At 46.5% G+C, this 15,544-nt stretch overlaps 2 protein-coding genes across 2 annotated transcripts in view; both read left to right on the top strand.

Annotated features, from left to right (window-relative positions):
• The first annotated feature begins 423 nt into the window (after positions 1-423).
• LOC124697569 (imidazoleglycerol-phosphate dehydratase 3, chloroplastic-like) lies at positions 424-4,080 on the top strand. The gene is made up of 8 exons (XM_047230140.1): positions 424-749; positions 819-946; positions 2,230-2,334; positions 2,551-2,643; positions 3,169-3,243; positions 3,512-3,574; positions 3,685-3,794; positions 4,040-4,080. The coding sequence occupies exons 1-8, from the start codon at positions 536-538 to the stop codon at positions 4,065-4,067; spliced, it is 816 nt and encodes a 271-aa protein (XP_047086096.1). The 5' UTR covers positions 424-535; the 3' UTR covers positions 4,068-4,080.
• Positions 4,081-5,579: 1,499 nt separating this feature from the next.
• Positions 5,580-15,544, top strand: part of LOC124701948 (polyubiquitin-like) — a 157,941-nt gene continuing 147,976 nt past the window's right edge. Inside the window, exons 1-3 of the mRNA XM_047234051.1 lie at positions 5,580-5,682; positions 5,777-5,903; position 6,088. Of these exons, the coding sequence (XP_047090007.1) occupies positions 5,580-5,682; positions 5,777-5,903; position 6,088 (231 nt within the window). The remainder of the gene's footprint in view (positions 5,683-5,776; positions 5,904-6,087; positions 6,089-15,544) is intronic.

The raw sequence follows: 15,544 nt of genomic DNA, 5'->3' as shown, positions 1-15,544 counted from the left end.
AGTATTGGGGATTGAAAAAAATATACTAAAATTTGCGAAAAAGTGGGGATAAGTGAGGATTAAACTTGCTCATATTCTATCACCAAACATGCATTGGGGATAAGTGGGGATTTAAAGTTTGGAGCCTACTATCCCCACTAATCCTCGCTAAAACTTGAGTACCAAACAAGGCCTAAGTGGGACCCGATCAGGAGATCAACCAACATGCTTGTTATTGGGCCAGCCCAAAGTGGTTTGACGGGTATGCGGAGAGCTGATAACTCCCGCATCAAGCGCCAAATAGGAATCGCCCGCCGTCCTCCCTCGTTCTCATTTGCCCAATCCGCCGCCGCCGCCGCCGCCACCGCCGTCCCCGAGGGCTCCACGGCGACGCCCTTCTCGACGGCTCCACCTCGTATTCTCCAACTGCCGAATTGGCCCCTTGACACCCTCTTACTGAGCTTATTCGATCCGAGCTCGAGTCCAGTGAAAGCTTTGTCCGAATTACCCACTAGCTAGCTCGAATTCCAGCCTAGGGCCGCTCGAGCTCTCGCCGATGACCACCGCCCCGTTCGTCTCCCCATCCCTATCCCGCGTATCCTCCGCGCGGGCCGCCCCAGTCCCCAAATCCTCGGCGAGGCCCGGGACTGCTGGGGTCGCTTTCCCCAGGCCTCGGCCGTACACCCCATCGCTTCGCCTGAGCTCGCCTGGCATGGCTGCCACCGGCCTCGGCGGTAACGGCTCCCCGGTAGCTCCCGAGAACTCCACAGGTTGGTTTCTCCGTCACTGCTTTGATTTCTACTCTGTGCTGCCTCTTATTGTGTTCACCATTTTTTCAGTGTCGTCTAGGCTGGGAGAGGTCAAGAGGGTTACCAAGGAGACGAATGTGCATGTGAAGATTAACCTGGATGGCACCGGTGTTGCCAACTCCAGCTCAGGGATACCGTTCTTGGATCACATGCTTGATGTGAGTACTGTTTCGCGTCAGTAGTGTGAATTTTATTATGTCGGCCTAAGGGTTTGTTCGGAGCAAGAATGTGCTACCTGATGTATCTACCCAAAGAAAGAAGCTTAGTAACCCCTTTGTGCAAAGAAAGGCAAAACAGAACTTCAGAATCATAAGAGTAGCTTAGCTCAAATCGACAAAAGCAAACAGCAAGCAGTTTTCTGAATTTCCGATGATAAATACTTCATGTACAATCTTGTTGTTTTGTGAGATAGTGATGTATACACAACTAAGCCTGAAGAAGTCCTGCTCAAGAAAATCTGCTCCCTTTTGAGCCCCACGTCTTCCAGGTGATATTGTGCAATCAGGAGGGTAAATGCTATCTGATTTTTTTCCCCACTAGTCATCTAGTCTGATGTGATCCATCAAAAGATTGCTATTTCTTTTCCTCTTATTAACCAACTGTGTCTACGTGTGAAAGTATGGCTTTGGTTATTCAACATTAGTAAAAATCTGGCAACAAATGGCCGCTTCGGGCGACAAGGCCTTACATCTTGATTTTCAAATCAATATGCGAAATGGAACTACAGCTAGGTGCTAACAGAGCCAAAAACCAATGCAAGCAGTTTTTTTACAAGTATTTCTTTCGCACAGACTGCTGCACTTTGAGTGGTTAAGTATTCTGAATGTCGGGGACGTGCCAACTTTAGATATTTATTAGGAACTAACTTTAGATATTTAGGAGCACCATTAGTACAGTCCTGCTGTTATGGGGATAGTGATGTACTAATGTATACACAACTAAGCCTGAAGGGGTCTTGCTCAAGAAAAAAACTGCCCCCTTTTGGGCTCCACTTGATCCAGGTGATATTGAGCAATTAGGAAGGAAAATGCTATCCTGGTGTTTTTCCTATTCTAATGTGATCTATGGAAACATTGTTATTACTCTTCCTCTCGTATTAACTAATATATTTATGTGTGAAGTGTATGGATTTGGTTATTCAACATCAGTGACAAACTGATAACAAAAGGCCACTATGGGTGACAACCCTTTACATCTTGATTCTCAAATCAACATGTGCAAACTAAAGCTAGGTGCTTTCGAGCCAAGAACCCAAGACCAATGCAAGCATAATTTCTTTTTAGAAGTATATATTTCTTTTGCACAGGTCACTGCACTTTAAATGGTCCGGTATTCTGCTGTGTGTATATCTCATGCTTTGCTGTATAAGGTTCAAATTCTTTGATGCATATGTGTGCCTTTTTGATCTTTTAGGCATTAACTTTCAGTTTGCAATTTACAGCAACTGGCATCCCATGGACTGTTTGACGTATATGTGAAGGCTACAGGTGACACACACATTGACGATCATCACTCGAATGAGGATATTGCTTTGGCAATTGGAACGGTGATTGCTGCTTTTCTATTATTAACGTTTAGCTTGACGTCTGTTCTTCTAGAATAGTTATATGAATTATTGCTTACCATAAGTTAGAATATCCATTTTGACCTCATTGCTAAATGTCCGCGCTATATTTCTGCTCTTTACCTCATCATGAGTTGTCCTAAACTTGATGTTCTGCAATCCTATATACCGTGGCAACTTTTTCAATCTTACTTTCAGGCGTTACTTCAAGCACTTGGAGATCGAAAGGGAATTAACCGGTTTGGGCATTTCACAGCACCACTTGATGAGGCAGCAGTTGAGGTTATACTGGTATGCAGGACTATCTTGTGTATTTACATGCCATGAATGTAAAATTCTCTGCGACCTCCATTCAGGGGGGGTGCAATTTTAAGTTCGCATTTATGAGCTCACAAGCCTCTTATACTGTGCTAATGCAACTGAATCACAACTTGTATCTCTCTGGTTCTTAACTTGGGGAATAGTCAGGCAGGAAACTATTTTTCTCCTCTTATGTTTTCACGAGCATCTAATGTCATGGTAGGCTGGTCTATATGCAGATTTTGACTTTAAGGACTTGTATCAAGAATGGTAGTCTATTTGCTTCGTCTTTTGTTATATTTTTTTCTGACATATCTGTCTCACAGAAGTCTAATACTTGAAATGATAGCGAGAAAGTTGCAGCTGTTTCACTATTATATCTTATTCCTAGGTTGCCTATTTTTAGTTTGACAATGTGATATTCTATGGTGAATATACAAATATCTACTGAACAAGTATATGTGCCCTTCTGAACTTGGATGTTCACCAGTCATCTCTGTTTTCCCCTGTATTCAGGATCTATCTGGTCGACCTCATTTGAGCTGTGGCTTAAGTATTCCCACTGAGCGAGTTGGCGCATATGATACCCAGGTGATCTGTGAAATTTCGACAGCCATTTTCAATTGTCTGCTATGCTGATTCCAAAGGGTTTTGATGTGCTGTTTCTTTATGTTAGACTTAAGAAAGATTTTGCTTCCTCTGTTTTAGAATTTTCTATTTCAAATAATTTAAGTTCGACTTTTGCCCTCTTCAGACCCTATATTTTTGACAGATCGTGACAGGATGTTAGTTGGATTTTTACTTCATATATTGCTGTTATCAACTTGGGCAAACAATAATTTAGTTATTTTTATGACAGCTAGTTGAGCACTTTTTCCAGTCCCTTGTGAATACTTCTGGGATGACGCTTCACATCCGCCAGGTATATTTTGCTTCCTATGTTTTGGGTCTACAATGCAGTATTTTCTGGCAACATAGGAGTTGTGATAATTGTTTTTCACCCCAATTAACTGTCCTGTTTTTCTTTGAAAGCTTGCGGGGAACAACTCACACCATATTATCGAGGCAACTTTCAAAGCGTTTGCCAGGGCCCTTCGACAAGCAACAGAATATGACTTACGGCGACATGGCACAATCCCCAGGTTTGTCCTCGCTTGCTTCAAATATTATTCAGGGAGTGCGTAGTCACCATTCCGTAGATGTTCCAGAAACAGTTTCCAGGCAGAGAGTTGTGTAAAACATTGGAAAACTTAGCTGGTGGTGCATCACGACCTCCGGTGTCAGATGAATGCAATGCACCTTAGTAAACATGTTAATCTTCAAGTTGCTACTGATTTCTCATACATTAGTTTCCCTCTTGACGGTATATTGCTCGACCCAATCGCAGCTCAAAAGGTGTTCTGTCAAGGTCGTAATGTTGCAATGTCAAAAAAAGGGTTGCACTCTGTTCTCCGTCTGAAGCGATCAAGGGGAAACAGATAGATGGTGGCTGGCTACATCTTCTCTGTTGCTGCTTGCGCTTCGAGTCATCTTGCGGCAAAACAGCATGGAAAGTGACGGCTGTCGGTGTTTCTTTATCTTACTAGCACTGGCATAATGTTTCTGCCAGCTACTGCAATTTTTTGGCTGTTGGCCGGACTGTATGTACTTATGAAGATGAAAAGCTGAATTGTATAGATCAAAAATATGGGTTCAGAATTCGTCCGGGCCTGTAATAATTAATGCTTGACCAGTCATTCACGAGAATAAAATAAAATACTCCCTCCGTTCCTAAGAAAACTTCTCAACTTCGTCTAGATATGTACATTCGTATCTTGAAAAAGTTGAGAAGCTTTTTTTTTTGGAACGGTGAGAGTAAGAACTCTGTGCTTTAATCTCCTGTGCACTCCAGATCATTTGGTACGCTTAAACTCGTCTCGTTGACTCATGAGACGCTGCTTGTGCAGGAAAATGCACGCTGCCGCGGCGAGGTCCTGACTCCTGAAGCGATGCGGTTACTCGACTCGATCAGTCTAGGGAAGCAGCATTTAGCAAGTACTACTCCGTCCACAAATAAGTGTACATTTGGGTTTTTAGATAAGTCAAACTTTATTAATTTTGACCAACTTTTTAGGAAAAAGTAATAATATTTATGACACTAAACTACCATCACTAGATTCATCTCAAAATGCAGTCTCATAATATAGTAATTTGATGTCACACATGTTGCTACTTTTTGGTAAAAAAATGGTTAAAATTGTTAAAGTTTGACTTATCCAAAAACTCAAATGTACACTTATTTGTGGACGGAGGGAGTAGAGTACATCGATTCACATCGGAAAAGTCCGGTTTGAACCTGGGTGTATGTGAACCCAGGTTGGAAATGCATTTTCCAAATATTAAAAAATTCTGAAATAAAAATAACCGGGTACGTACGCAGGTTCCATGTGTGCGTAGAAAGTTTTCGCGGAGAAACCACTTTTTTATTTCAGAATCTAAAAAAGACAAAATACGTCACATATATACTGCTATATAGCCTTGCAAAATTTCACTTTTTTGCCGAGATAAAATAAAAGATTTTTTCGTCACGAAACTCATGTCCAGGGCACATATTTGAGATCATCTGGGAAATCATTTTGTGTTTTGATTTTTAAAACATATTTTGACATCACAAACGGAACTTTTCAAAAAGTGGGTTCACATGCCCCCATGTTCCATATATGCAGTCTCGATTCACAACGGCCTATGTTTATTCTGACACGACCGAGAGGTAGTACTACTCGGTAACTTGGCGGTCGCGTTTCCTTTCGAGAAAATTTGACGGACGAGCTAAGCACGTACCGATCCGAGCGTGGCCCGGTAGCCAATGGCTATATATGACCGAATTCACCGCCTGAAACGAAGGCCAGAAGAAACTAGACACAGGAAATCAACCGCAGTTCATCAAGATGCAGATCTTCGCCAAGACGCCGACGGGGGAAACCATCACCCTCGAGGTCGAGACAAGCGACACCGTCGCCGACGTGAAGGCCAAGATCCAGGGCAAGGAAGGTACGCGCATATATGTACACCCACCACCATGGATTCTTTGTTGAGGTCGATCGAGAGGTTTACTCTGCTGTGTCGTGGCCGTACGTAGGCGTAGGCATCTCGCCGGAGGACCAGCAGCGCCTCATCTTCGCGGGGAAGCAGCTGGAGGATGGCCGCACCCTCGCCGACTACGGCGTCCTCAAGGAGTCCACCCTCCACCTCGTGCTTGGCCTCCAGGGCGGGTGCTGGTACGAGCCCAACCTCAGAGCCCTCGCAGAAAAGTACAACTCGGACAAGATGATCTGCAGCAAGTACGTAATATATATCCGTGCTACCCTGCTATTCGTACACTTGTTGCACTGGCCCTAATTTAATTACTATCTGATGTGATACTTCAATACTTCATCACTGCTTCAGTACGTTTAGCGTCTCTTTTGCATAGGCACACAGTTTTAGCATGCCATCTCTACCTTTTCATCAGAGGATAATTCAATTTTCTCATTTTGGGTTTGATTGTGTATGGGTGCGTAGTATTCCAACTGTTTGCCACACCTTCTCTTGCAGGTGCTATGCCCGCCTACCTCTCAGAGCTACGAACTGTCGCAAGAAAAAGTGCGGTCATAGCAACCAGGTGAAACTTAATTGTCCATTTCATTCGCCTTAGAGTGTTCTTGTTTCAATAAATACGGAGTAGTATTTTTTGACAGCTACTAGTTGATGTAGCTTTCGGGACTTGCGACGAATTGTCTTTTGTTTTCGTCCATTGATCTGATGCATGTATTTCACCTCCATCTATCATTTACAGCTGAGGCTAAAGAAGAACAGGTACAGGAGAGGGAGGCGCCGCCTGTGAATTGACTTCTAGGCGATCATATAGTCATGCTAGAGTCATTAGAATTGAAGTTCTAATTATCTGGTTGTAATTATGGTTGTCGGACCTTGGTTACTATCCAAATGCTTCAAGTTGTGGTGATGATTCGGTTAATTCTACCAAATACTTCTACTCCCTCCACATCACGAAAATGACGATTTAGGCATCCCTTACATCAAACTTTGGATCAAAAGATGACGCTACTCAAATTGCTAAAGATTACTTTCATATGCTTCAATCCCATCGGAATAATTGAGTATCCACTCAAACTTCTTTATATACTCTTATTCATGTAAAATCGAAATATGTTTCCTTTCTTTTTCCTGTTTGTTCCATTGAGGTGACTATTATGTTGTTTACATGTGGTTTGCAACCCACTAATTTCATTTGCATTCTTATCAAATTCATTCTATTCCTACATGGCTCATTTATGTGATTCTAAGAGGTTTAGAATTTTCATGTACATTTATTGTGCTCAAAATGTCGTCTTGGGAGGGATCCAGAGCGTCTTGCCCAGCTGCGGTAAACTGTCAGAATCAGCGTTAAACTGCATTAACTGGTCCATCAGTGCTTCCTGCAACGGTGTCGTCCAAAACAAGGGGCATTCTGCGAAAATTTCAAGGTTTCAAATAGCAGGCTATAGCTTTTTCCAAACCATGCCGCTAAGGATATAGCAGTGATATAGCTTTTTTTGCGTGTCGACACTAAATGTCTTAGCTCACTAGTTAAAATTATGGAAAATTTTGAAAACCGGTGGTTTTTCGTTACAATGTCGTGAATTGTAACCCTCCATTCCGAGGGTGGAGCCCTGTGATGGACGCTCTATTTTGCTCTAGCATGATTCTTGGACACCATTGGCCCCCCTATCGGCAGCCCTCCCTGCGGCTTTCTCTCATTGTCTCCGCCCCCTCGCCACCATCACTGGTACCATGGGGAATGGGGCTGTGGAAATTCCACTTGTTCACCGAGTGTCTGCGGCGGCCGCAGGCGAAAAGGAATTTATATGTGCTTGCCTCTCACGGATCTCCCTCACCATATCGCCAGACGTTCGTACTGTCACTGTTGGTCCGTCCAGCAACTTCACCACACGGAGCGTCTATCGAGCTCTGCACTCCTCAGGCTGTATCGTACCCGGACAGGAATCAACTGGGACTGCTCCGCACCTCTCAAAGTGCGGGTGTTCTTCTGGATATCTCGTCTTAAAAAAACCAGGACATGTGCGCTGCTACACCACAATGGTTGTGTGCCCACTCCGGACTGCCCTTTTTGCCCCGGCTAACCTGAAAGCATCTCACACTTGTTTGTTGGTGGCCCCCGCCTCCGCCCTTTATGGAGTATTGTCTCTCCCTCGCGTCGTCCCCATGCTAGTGCCGATGTGCCGACTCTTCTCGACGCCCTCTCTGAAGATCTGCCACCCATGCACCCGAAGTCGCGTAACACTGTCATCCTTGTCCTCTTGTGGTCCATCTGGGAATCTCGCAACATAATGGTGTTTGATGCGAATCTCATGTCTACTTCCCGTGTGCTCGCTATGGTGGTCGACCACCTCCGCTTGTGGATCGTTCGCGCCCCCTCTAGGGTAAACACGGCCCCCTGTTGGCTTGGTGTCAATCTATCTCTTAGCTTTACTATGTACTCCCCCCTCCCCCCCACCTCCATGTAACCTGCTCCTCTAATTGTTGGGCGCGGTATGCCGCCCCAGACCCAGGTTGTTGGTTGCAACCCCCTGGTGTCCACTAGTGGAAAAAGGGCTAACTGTGGCGCACCAAATTAAGATTCTGTGGCGCATATGGCCGTCGCCACAGATGCCACGCGACTAGTATTTAAATTCTGTGGCGCAGCAGTGGGTGCGCCACAGAAGTTTGGAATTCTGTGGCGCATTAGCCCGTATGCGCCACAGAATGTTTTTATGGCGCACCGGTGGATACGTGCGCCACAGAATACTTACAATGTTTTATGGCGCACTGCCAATGCATGCGCCACAGAATGTTAATTTTTTGATTTTCGAATTTTTTTTCATTTCTGCAGTACATACAGGTATTTGACAGGAAATATACAGGTATATATACAGCAAATACATAGCACATTCCAGAAATAACAGAAATAGTCAAAAATGACACACAAATGACATGATACACACAAGTCTTCATCATTACATCATTTAGATCCAAATTACACAAGTAGAAATGTGTTTGATCGTCGCATACACATACATATGTTCATCTCGTCTCATATGCACATGCATCGTCACCGGCCACCTAGACTAAAGAAAAGTAGAGTACAACCGCGGTGGCGGTGAGTAAGAGGGGGACCAAGAACTTCAGCCGGTTCTTCTTCTTGCCCACGTGTGCTCTCCACTGTGCTACCGCCTCCTCTCTAGTCGCGTATCCCTTGTAGCTGTTCCCGCTGAACTTGTGCACCTGTTCGAGACAGTCCTGCCACTCCTCGTAGACACCGGAACCCGACCCTTGTACACAACGTACGTCGGCATCTCTATTGACAAGGGCATATTAGTATATCATATTAGTACATCATGCATATATATATATATATATATATATATATATATATATATATATATATATATATGTTGATAAATATTAGACCAAAGTATATAGTAAAGTTGAGCACGGCAACAATAAGTTTGCGACACGCACACACAAGACGACGTCCACCGATACACATAAACCGATGAACATAGTACTTAGAGTTTAATTACGACCCACACAAAAGACCATGTCCATCGATATATATACAAACTAACCGATGAAGATAGCTAGTTTATCACACACTAAGTCAAGGCTCGCAGGGCTCCGGGAACAACTTGTACAGATCTTTTGTAATCCACGTCCTCGTGTCACCCTGCGCTTTGAGGCGGTGTTCGATGTCCCTCTTGCATAACGCTCTACCCTGGTGCAAGGGCCCTCCCCCTGTGGTGACGTCTTGAATGATGATATGTGATAACTTGACCCTGGTATCCTGGAAGTCTTCTCTGAGGTCATCATCGTTGATCCGCGCCAACTTTTCGGCCCATCCTCGGAGAGCGGATGGTAAACGCAAGTTCCGGCTATCCCGGACAAACCCTTTTAGGTGATGCATGACATAGAAGGCGTCCGGAGTGCTGTTTTCCGGCTGCTTGACACGGGGAACTCGAACACGTGCTTGAACTTGTGTTTACCATCATCCCTGAAACATTCCGCCTTTTCTTTGAAGGCGCCACCCTTTTTGAAGTAGCCCTCGAGAGCATCATCTAGCACACCCCTTATTCTGGCGCAATTCTTCTTTTTCGCACTCCCCGAGTCGAAATAGGTGGCAAGAGAAAACTTCGGGGCAATGGAGATGAGTGCGCAGTGCGTGTCTCTGCGCAACACAAATTTGGAACAAGATCGAGGTTGGAAATGAGCAATGGAAAAGAAATTTATTACAGGGCTAGCGGATGTGTACTTACTCGGGAAAGTAAGCCAAGAGGATGTTGTCCTTCCTCTTGTTGTCCAAGAAGCACTTCGTAGGTACAACGAAGCCCGTACCCGCACCGCCGATAAGTTCAACCGGCTTTCACACATGTAGTAGGGATCCGCTATCGCGACGTCCGGGTACTCTCTCTCTTGATCTTCATCGCCGGATTGAGCGCGAATAGGCGGACCAAGTTATAGTCCAGCCTTCTCGCGTGGAATAGCTTGAAGATGTCCTCGTACGCTATAAAGAATATATCCGCGGGGGCATCAGTGACGAAGCCCACATCTCTTGGCACCTTGACCGTGAAGACCGGGTAATTTGGATCTTTGTCCTTAAGAAGGATACTCTCTAGGACCAGGATACTGTCCTGCAGAGGCAGCATATCTCCGGAAGCAAGGTGTTGCAGCTCCGGACCCAGTATTGGTTTGCCGGCTTCATGCATTCTGGTCAAGCCATCCTTGCTCGGGAGGTACCATGGAGTCCCGATGACGGATCGTCGGAGGTGGCTGGCTCGCAGACTTCTCCTTGTTCTTACTAGGTCTTTTACGGGGCTTCTTCGGAGCAACGGCCCCTGACGCTTCAAACTGCTCGTTGACCTTGTTGATCAGCGTATTGGGGCTGAAGATGTTTGCGGCGGTTGGCTCTTGTGTATCGGCTGCCGGAGGCGTCTCTTGAGAGAAGCCGCGGAACACCAGGCGCTGTTTGGTTGCCTTGGGTGGGCCAGCTGGTTCGTCGCGAGCGCGGTATGCTTCTTCATCCGCGCCCGCCATGTACAAATCATCTATGTCGGCGCCGGTGTTGAGGTAGGCATCGACGTCTACCGGCCCATCATCATCGATGTCATCTTCGTTGGGTGATGGGATGGGCGATAGCGGTGCAGCGGCCTTGCCTTTAGGCTCCGCCGGTGGCGGTTGAGGCAGAGACTCTCCCAGCAGTTTCTTGTGGCGGCTTGTTGTGGCGGTGACGACGGGAGGAGCTGCCCTCCGAGCAGGCGGCCGGACGATCGGCTGCCGGATGATCGAGGAGGCGCCGGTGGAGCGACCCCCAAGACGGATGCTGGGTCTTTGGCCATACCATGGTATAGCCATGGCAGTTCTCAAGCGTCGGGTGCTCGTCGGCTCCCTCGGGCTGTATTGGGGGGTCCATGTCTTCGCACCCCGGCAACACCCGACCCAAAGTGACCTTCGGGACGTTGGCGTCCATAGCCACGGTGTGCAACGTGGTGCTCTTCGGTTGTATGATCATTCCCGTGGCAACATCCTTCAACTCGCCGCCGGGCGCGCGGTGAAGGAGCACGCAAGGAGTGTCCCGAGTAATGTTGGGCATCATTAATTAGATAGCCGGGTATCAAAACGCATGAAGGAGATGGCATGGAATAACTAATTAGTTAAGTACCTTGGTGATGGCGTTGAGCTGTGCTAATGTGGAGACGAGTGGCGGCCGGCCTATCAATCTTCCGCGGCTCGGGTGCATTATGAAGCACCACCGCCGCCGGCTGCGCCTTGGTAGCCTCGGCAGGATCGGCGGGGGGCACCGGTTCATCCAACTCCATCGGCTGCCCCGCGGCGATGGTGGGCGGCGGGGTAACCAGATCCGGAGATGGCGACGCGTTGAAGATCGAGTTGCTGGCCCCGGCGCTAGGCACTTTTATCGACCCCACCTGACCGGCCGCATTCCACGCAGCTATCCCCTCGATGACCTGAGGGGGCAGGAAATCGCGTAGCTTCTTCTCGAAAAGCTTGTCCACCTCATCTTTGTCCATCGAGTTTGCCTCGTTTTTCCTCGAGCATGGAGACCTTCTTCCTCAGCTCTTCCACCTCGGCTTTATCCTCTCGCCGACATCGCGCTCCTCCTTCTCTTCTTGCTGCTTTCCTCTTTGTAGTACTCGCGAAACTTCATGCTTGTACCAAAGCCGCAGACACGTCCAGCCGACGTCGGCGGCTTGGATACTGGCCTCTCCTTGAGGATATTCAACGCCCTGTTGAAAGGCGTGTCCCACGGCTCCGTCGAGCCCTGGGACGACGATTCGGCCTCGGGGAGATCGGCCGCCGCCAACTGCTCGTTCGCGGACAAGGATAGGGTGAACACATTTAGGGCATTGCATTCACGTCATATATGTAATATGTGCAGCAATGGACCGCGCGAGTAAATTCCCTTACCAGCTTTTCCTCGAACTTCCTCACGTCGTCATGCTCGGTAACGAATTCCATTGTATTCCTGTCCGAGTGTAGCGGGCCCGGACAAAGTACCTCACCTGCAGGTCCGTCATTTTCAACCATGGGTTCGGTTTCCCGGCACGTGCAAGTTCTTCGTCCTCCTTTTCCCAAATGGGAATCTTTCCTCTATAACCGCCGCTTCCAAGGTGATGTGCTCCTAAGTTGAGCTCATGCATTTGTCTACCCCACTCCGTCCATGCTTTCGCATCCTCGCTATCCAGCCGCTCCTTGAATATCTGGAACTCTGCTTCATCGAGCATCGGCTCACCCTTCTTAATACTCTCAAAGCTTTCACCTTTGTCGATTTTGGCCTTCACCCGGCTTTTCCAGCTGCTCAGGGCGTTGCTCATCTTCGTGATGGCCAATTTATTCACCGGGTTGGATCTTTCCAAGTTATTGTATGGCGCCGGGAACGTGTACCGTCGGTGAAGCTTCCGAAGGCAGAGCTCGACCAAATGCTCATTGCCTTCACCTCGGATATTCACCGTGTTGATCGACATGCTTTCCCGGACAATGCACCCGAGTTGCATGCCGTACCCAGCGGCAACATCCAAAGGCTCCTTTGGCTGCCCACTTTCAGAGACCAATGTGATCTCGCTGGTGGTGTTGGCGAGCACCGTCGGCTTCCGATCCTTCCGCGGCTTCTTCTTCTTCTTAGCAGCCGGGTTGCCGCTGCCGTCAGCCTCCCCGACGCCGTCACCCCTGATGCGCGTAAATGTACACGTCCGTTGGGAACCCCAAGAGGAAGGTATGATGCGCACAGTGGCAAGTTTTCCCTCAGAAAGAAACCAAGGATGATCGAACCAGGAGGAGCCAAGAAGCACGTTGAAGGTTGATGGTCGCGAAATGTGATGCGGCGCAACACCAGGGATTCCGGCGCCAATGCGGAACCTGCACAACACAACCCAAGTACTTTGCCCCAACGAAACAGATGAGGTTGTCAATCTCACCGGCTTGTCTGTAACAAAGGATTAAACGTATCGAGTGGAAGATGTTTGCAAGAAAATAGTAAAACACAATTGCAGTAGATTGTATGCTTATGTAAAGAATAGGACCGGGGTCCACAGTTCACTAGAGGTGTCTCTCCCATAAGATAAAAGCATGTTGGGTGAACAAATTACGGTCGGGCAATTGACAAATAGAGAAGGGCATAACAATGCATATACATGATATGATAAATATAGTGAGATTTAATCCGGGCATTACGACAAAGTACATAGACCGCCATCCAACCGCATCTATGCCTAAAAAGTCCACCTTCGAGGTTATCATCCGAACCCCATTCAGTATTAAGTTGCTAAGCAACGGACAATTGCATTAAGTATGGTGCGTAATGTAATCAACAACTACATCCTTAGACATAGCATCAATGTTTTATCCCTAGTGGCAACAAGCACATCACAACCTTAGAACCTACTCGTCACGATCCCAGGTGTCAATGAAGGCATGAACCCACTATCGAGCATAAATACTCCCTCTTGGAGTTAAGAGCAAAAACTTGGCCGAGCCTCTACTAATAACAGAGAGCATGCAAGATCATAAACAACACATAAACAATAGATTGATAATCACCATAACATAGTATTCTCTATCCATCGGATCCCGACAAACACAACATATAGTATTACAGATAGATGATCTTGATCATGTTAGGCAGCTCACAAGATCCAACAATGAAGCACAACAAGGAGAAGACGACCATCTAGCTACTGCTATGGACCCATGGTCCAGGGGTGAACTACTCACTCATCACTCCGGAGGCGATCATGGCGATGAAGAGTCCTCCGGGAGATGAATCCCCTCTCCGGCAGGGTGCCGGAGGCGATCTCCTGAATCCCCCGAGATGGGATTCGCGGCGGCGGCGTCTCTGGAAGGTTTTCCGTATCGTGGCTCTCGGTACTGGGGGTTTCGCGACGGAGACTTTAAGTAGGCGGAAGGTCAACGCGGGGGGCCACACGAGGTGCCCAGGGGGTAGGGCCGCGCGGCCAGGGCTTGGGCCGCGCCGCCCTGTCCCCTGGCTGCCTCGTGGCCCCACTTCGTTATCTCTTCGGTCTTCTGGAAGCTTCGTGCAAAAATAGGACCCCGGGCGAAAGTTTCGTCCAATTCCGAGAATATTTCCTTACTAGGATTTCGAAACCAAAAACAGCGAGAAAACAAAGAATCGGCTCTTCGGCATCTTGTTAATAGGTTAGTTCCGGAAAATGCATAAATATGACATATAATGTGCATAAAACATGTAGGTATCATCAATAAAGTAGCATGGAACATAAGAAATTATCGATACGTTGGAGACGTATCAGCATCCCCAAGCTTAGTTCTGCTCGTCCCGAGCAGGTAAAACGATAACAAAGATAATTTCTGAAGTGACATGCCATCATAATCTTGATCATACTATTTGTAAACATATGTAATGAATGCAGCGATCAAAACAAAAGTAATGACATGAGTAAACAAGTGAATCATATGACAAAGACTTTTCATGAATAGTACTTCAAGACAAGCATCAATAAGTCTTGCATAAGAATTAACTCATAAAGCAATAAATCAAAGTAAAGGTATTGAAGCAACACAAAGGAAGATTAAGTTTCAGCGGTTGCTTTCAACTTATAACATGTATATCTCATGGATATTGTCAACATAAAGTAATATAACAAGTGCAATATGCAAGTATGTAGGAATCAATGCACAGTTCACACAAGTGTTTGCTTCTTAGGGTGGAAGGAGATAGGTAAACTGACTCAACATTAAAAGTAAAAGAAAGGTCCTTCAAGAGGAAAGCATCGATTGCTGTATTTGTGCTAGAGCTTTTTATTTTGGAAACATGAAACAATTTTGTCAACGGTAGTAATAAAGCATATGAGTTATGTAAATTATATCTTACAGGTTGCAAGCCTCATGCATAGTATACTAATAGTGCCCGCACCTCGTCCTACTTAGCTTGGACTACCGGATCTTCGCATGCCATGTTTCAACCAAGTGTCACAAAGGGGTACCTCCATGCCGCCTGTACAAAGGTCTAAGGAGAAAGCTCGCATTTTGGATTTCTCGCTTTTGATTATTCTCAACTTAGACATCCATACCGGGACAACATGGACAACAGATAATGGACTCCTCTTAAATGCATAAGCATGTAGCAATGATTATTATTCTCATATGAGATTGAGGATATATGTCCAAAACTGAAACTTCCACCATGATTCATGGCTTTAGTTAGCGGCCCAATGTTCTTCTCTAACAATTTTGCATGCTCCAACCACTAAAATGATAGATCCTTCAGACAAGACGGACATGCATAGCAACTCACATGATATTCAACAATAGTTGATGGCGTTCCCCAGAA

Source organism: Lolium rigidum, chromosome 3 (genome assembly GCF_022539505.1).
Source record: "Lolium rigidum isolate FL_2022 chromosome 3, APGP_CSIRO_Lrig_0.1, whole genome shotgun sequence".
NCBI lineage: Eukaryota > Viridiplantae > Streptophyta > Magnoliopsida > Poales > Poaceae > Lolium > Lolium rigidum.
This window is presented reverse-complemented; position numbering and strand designations above follow the sequence as displayed.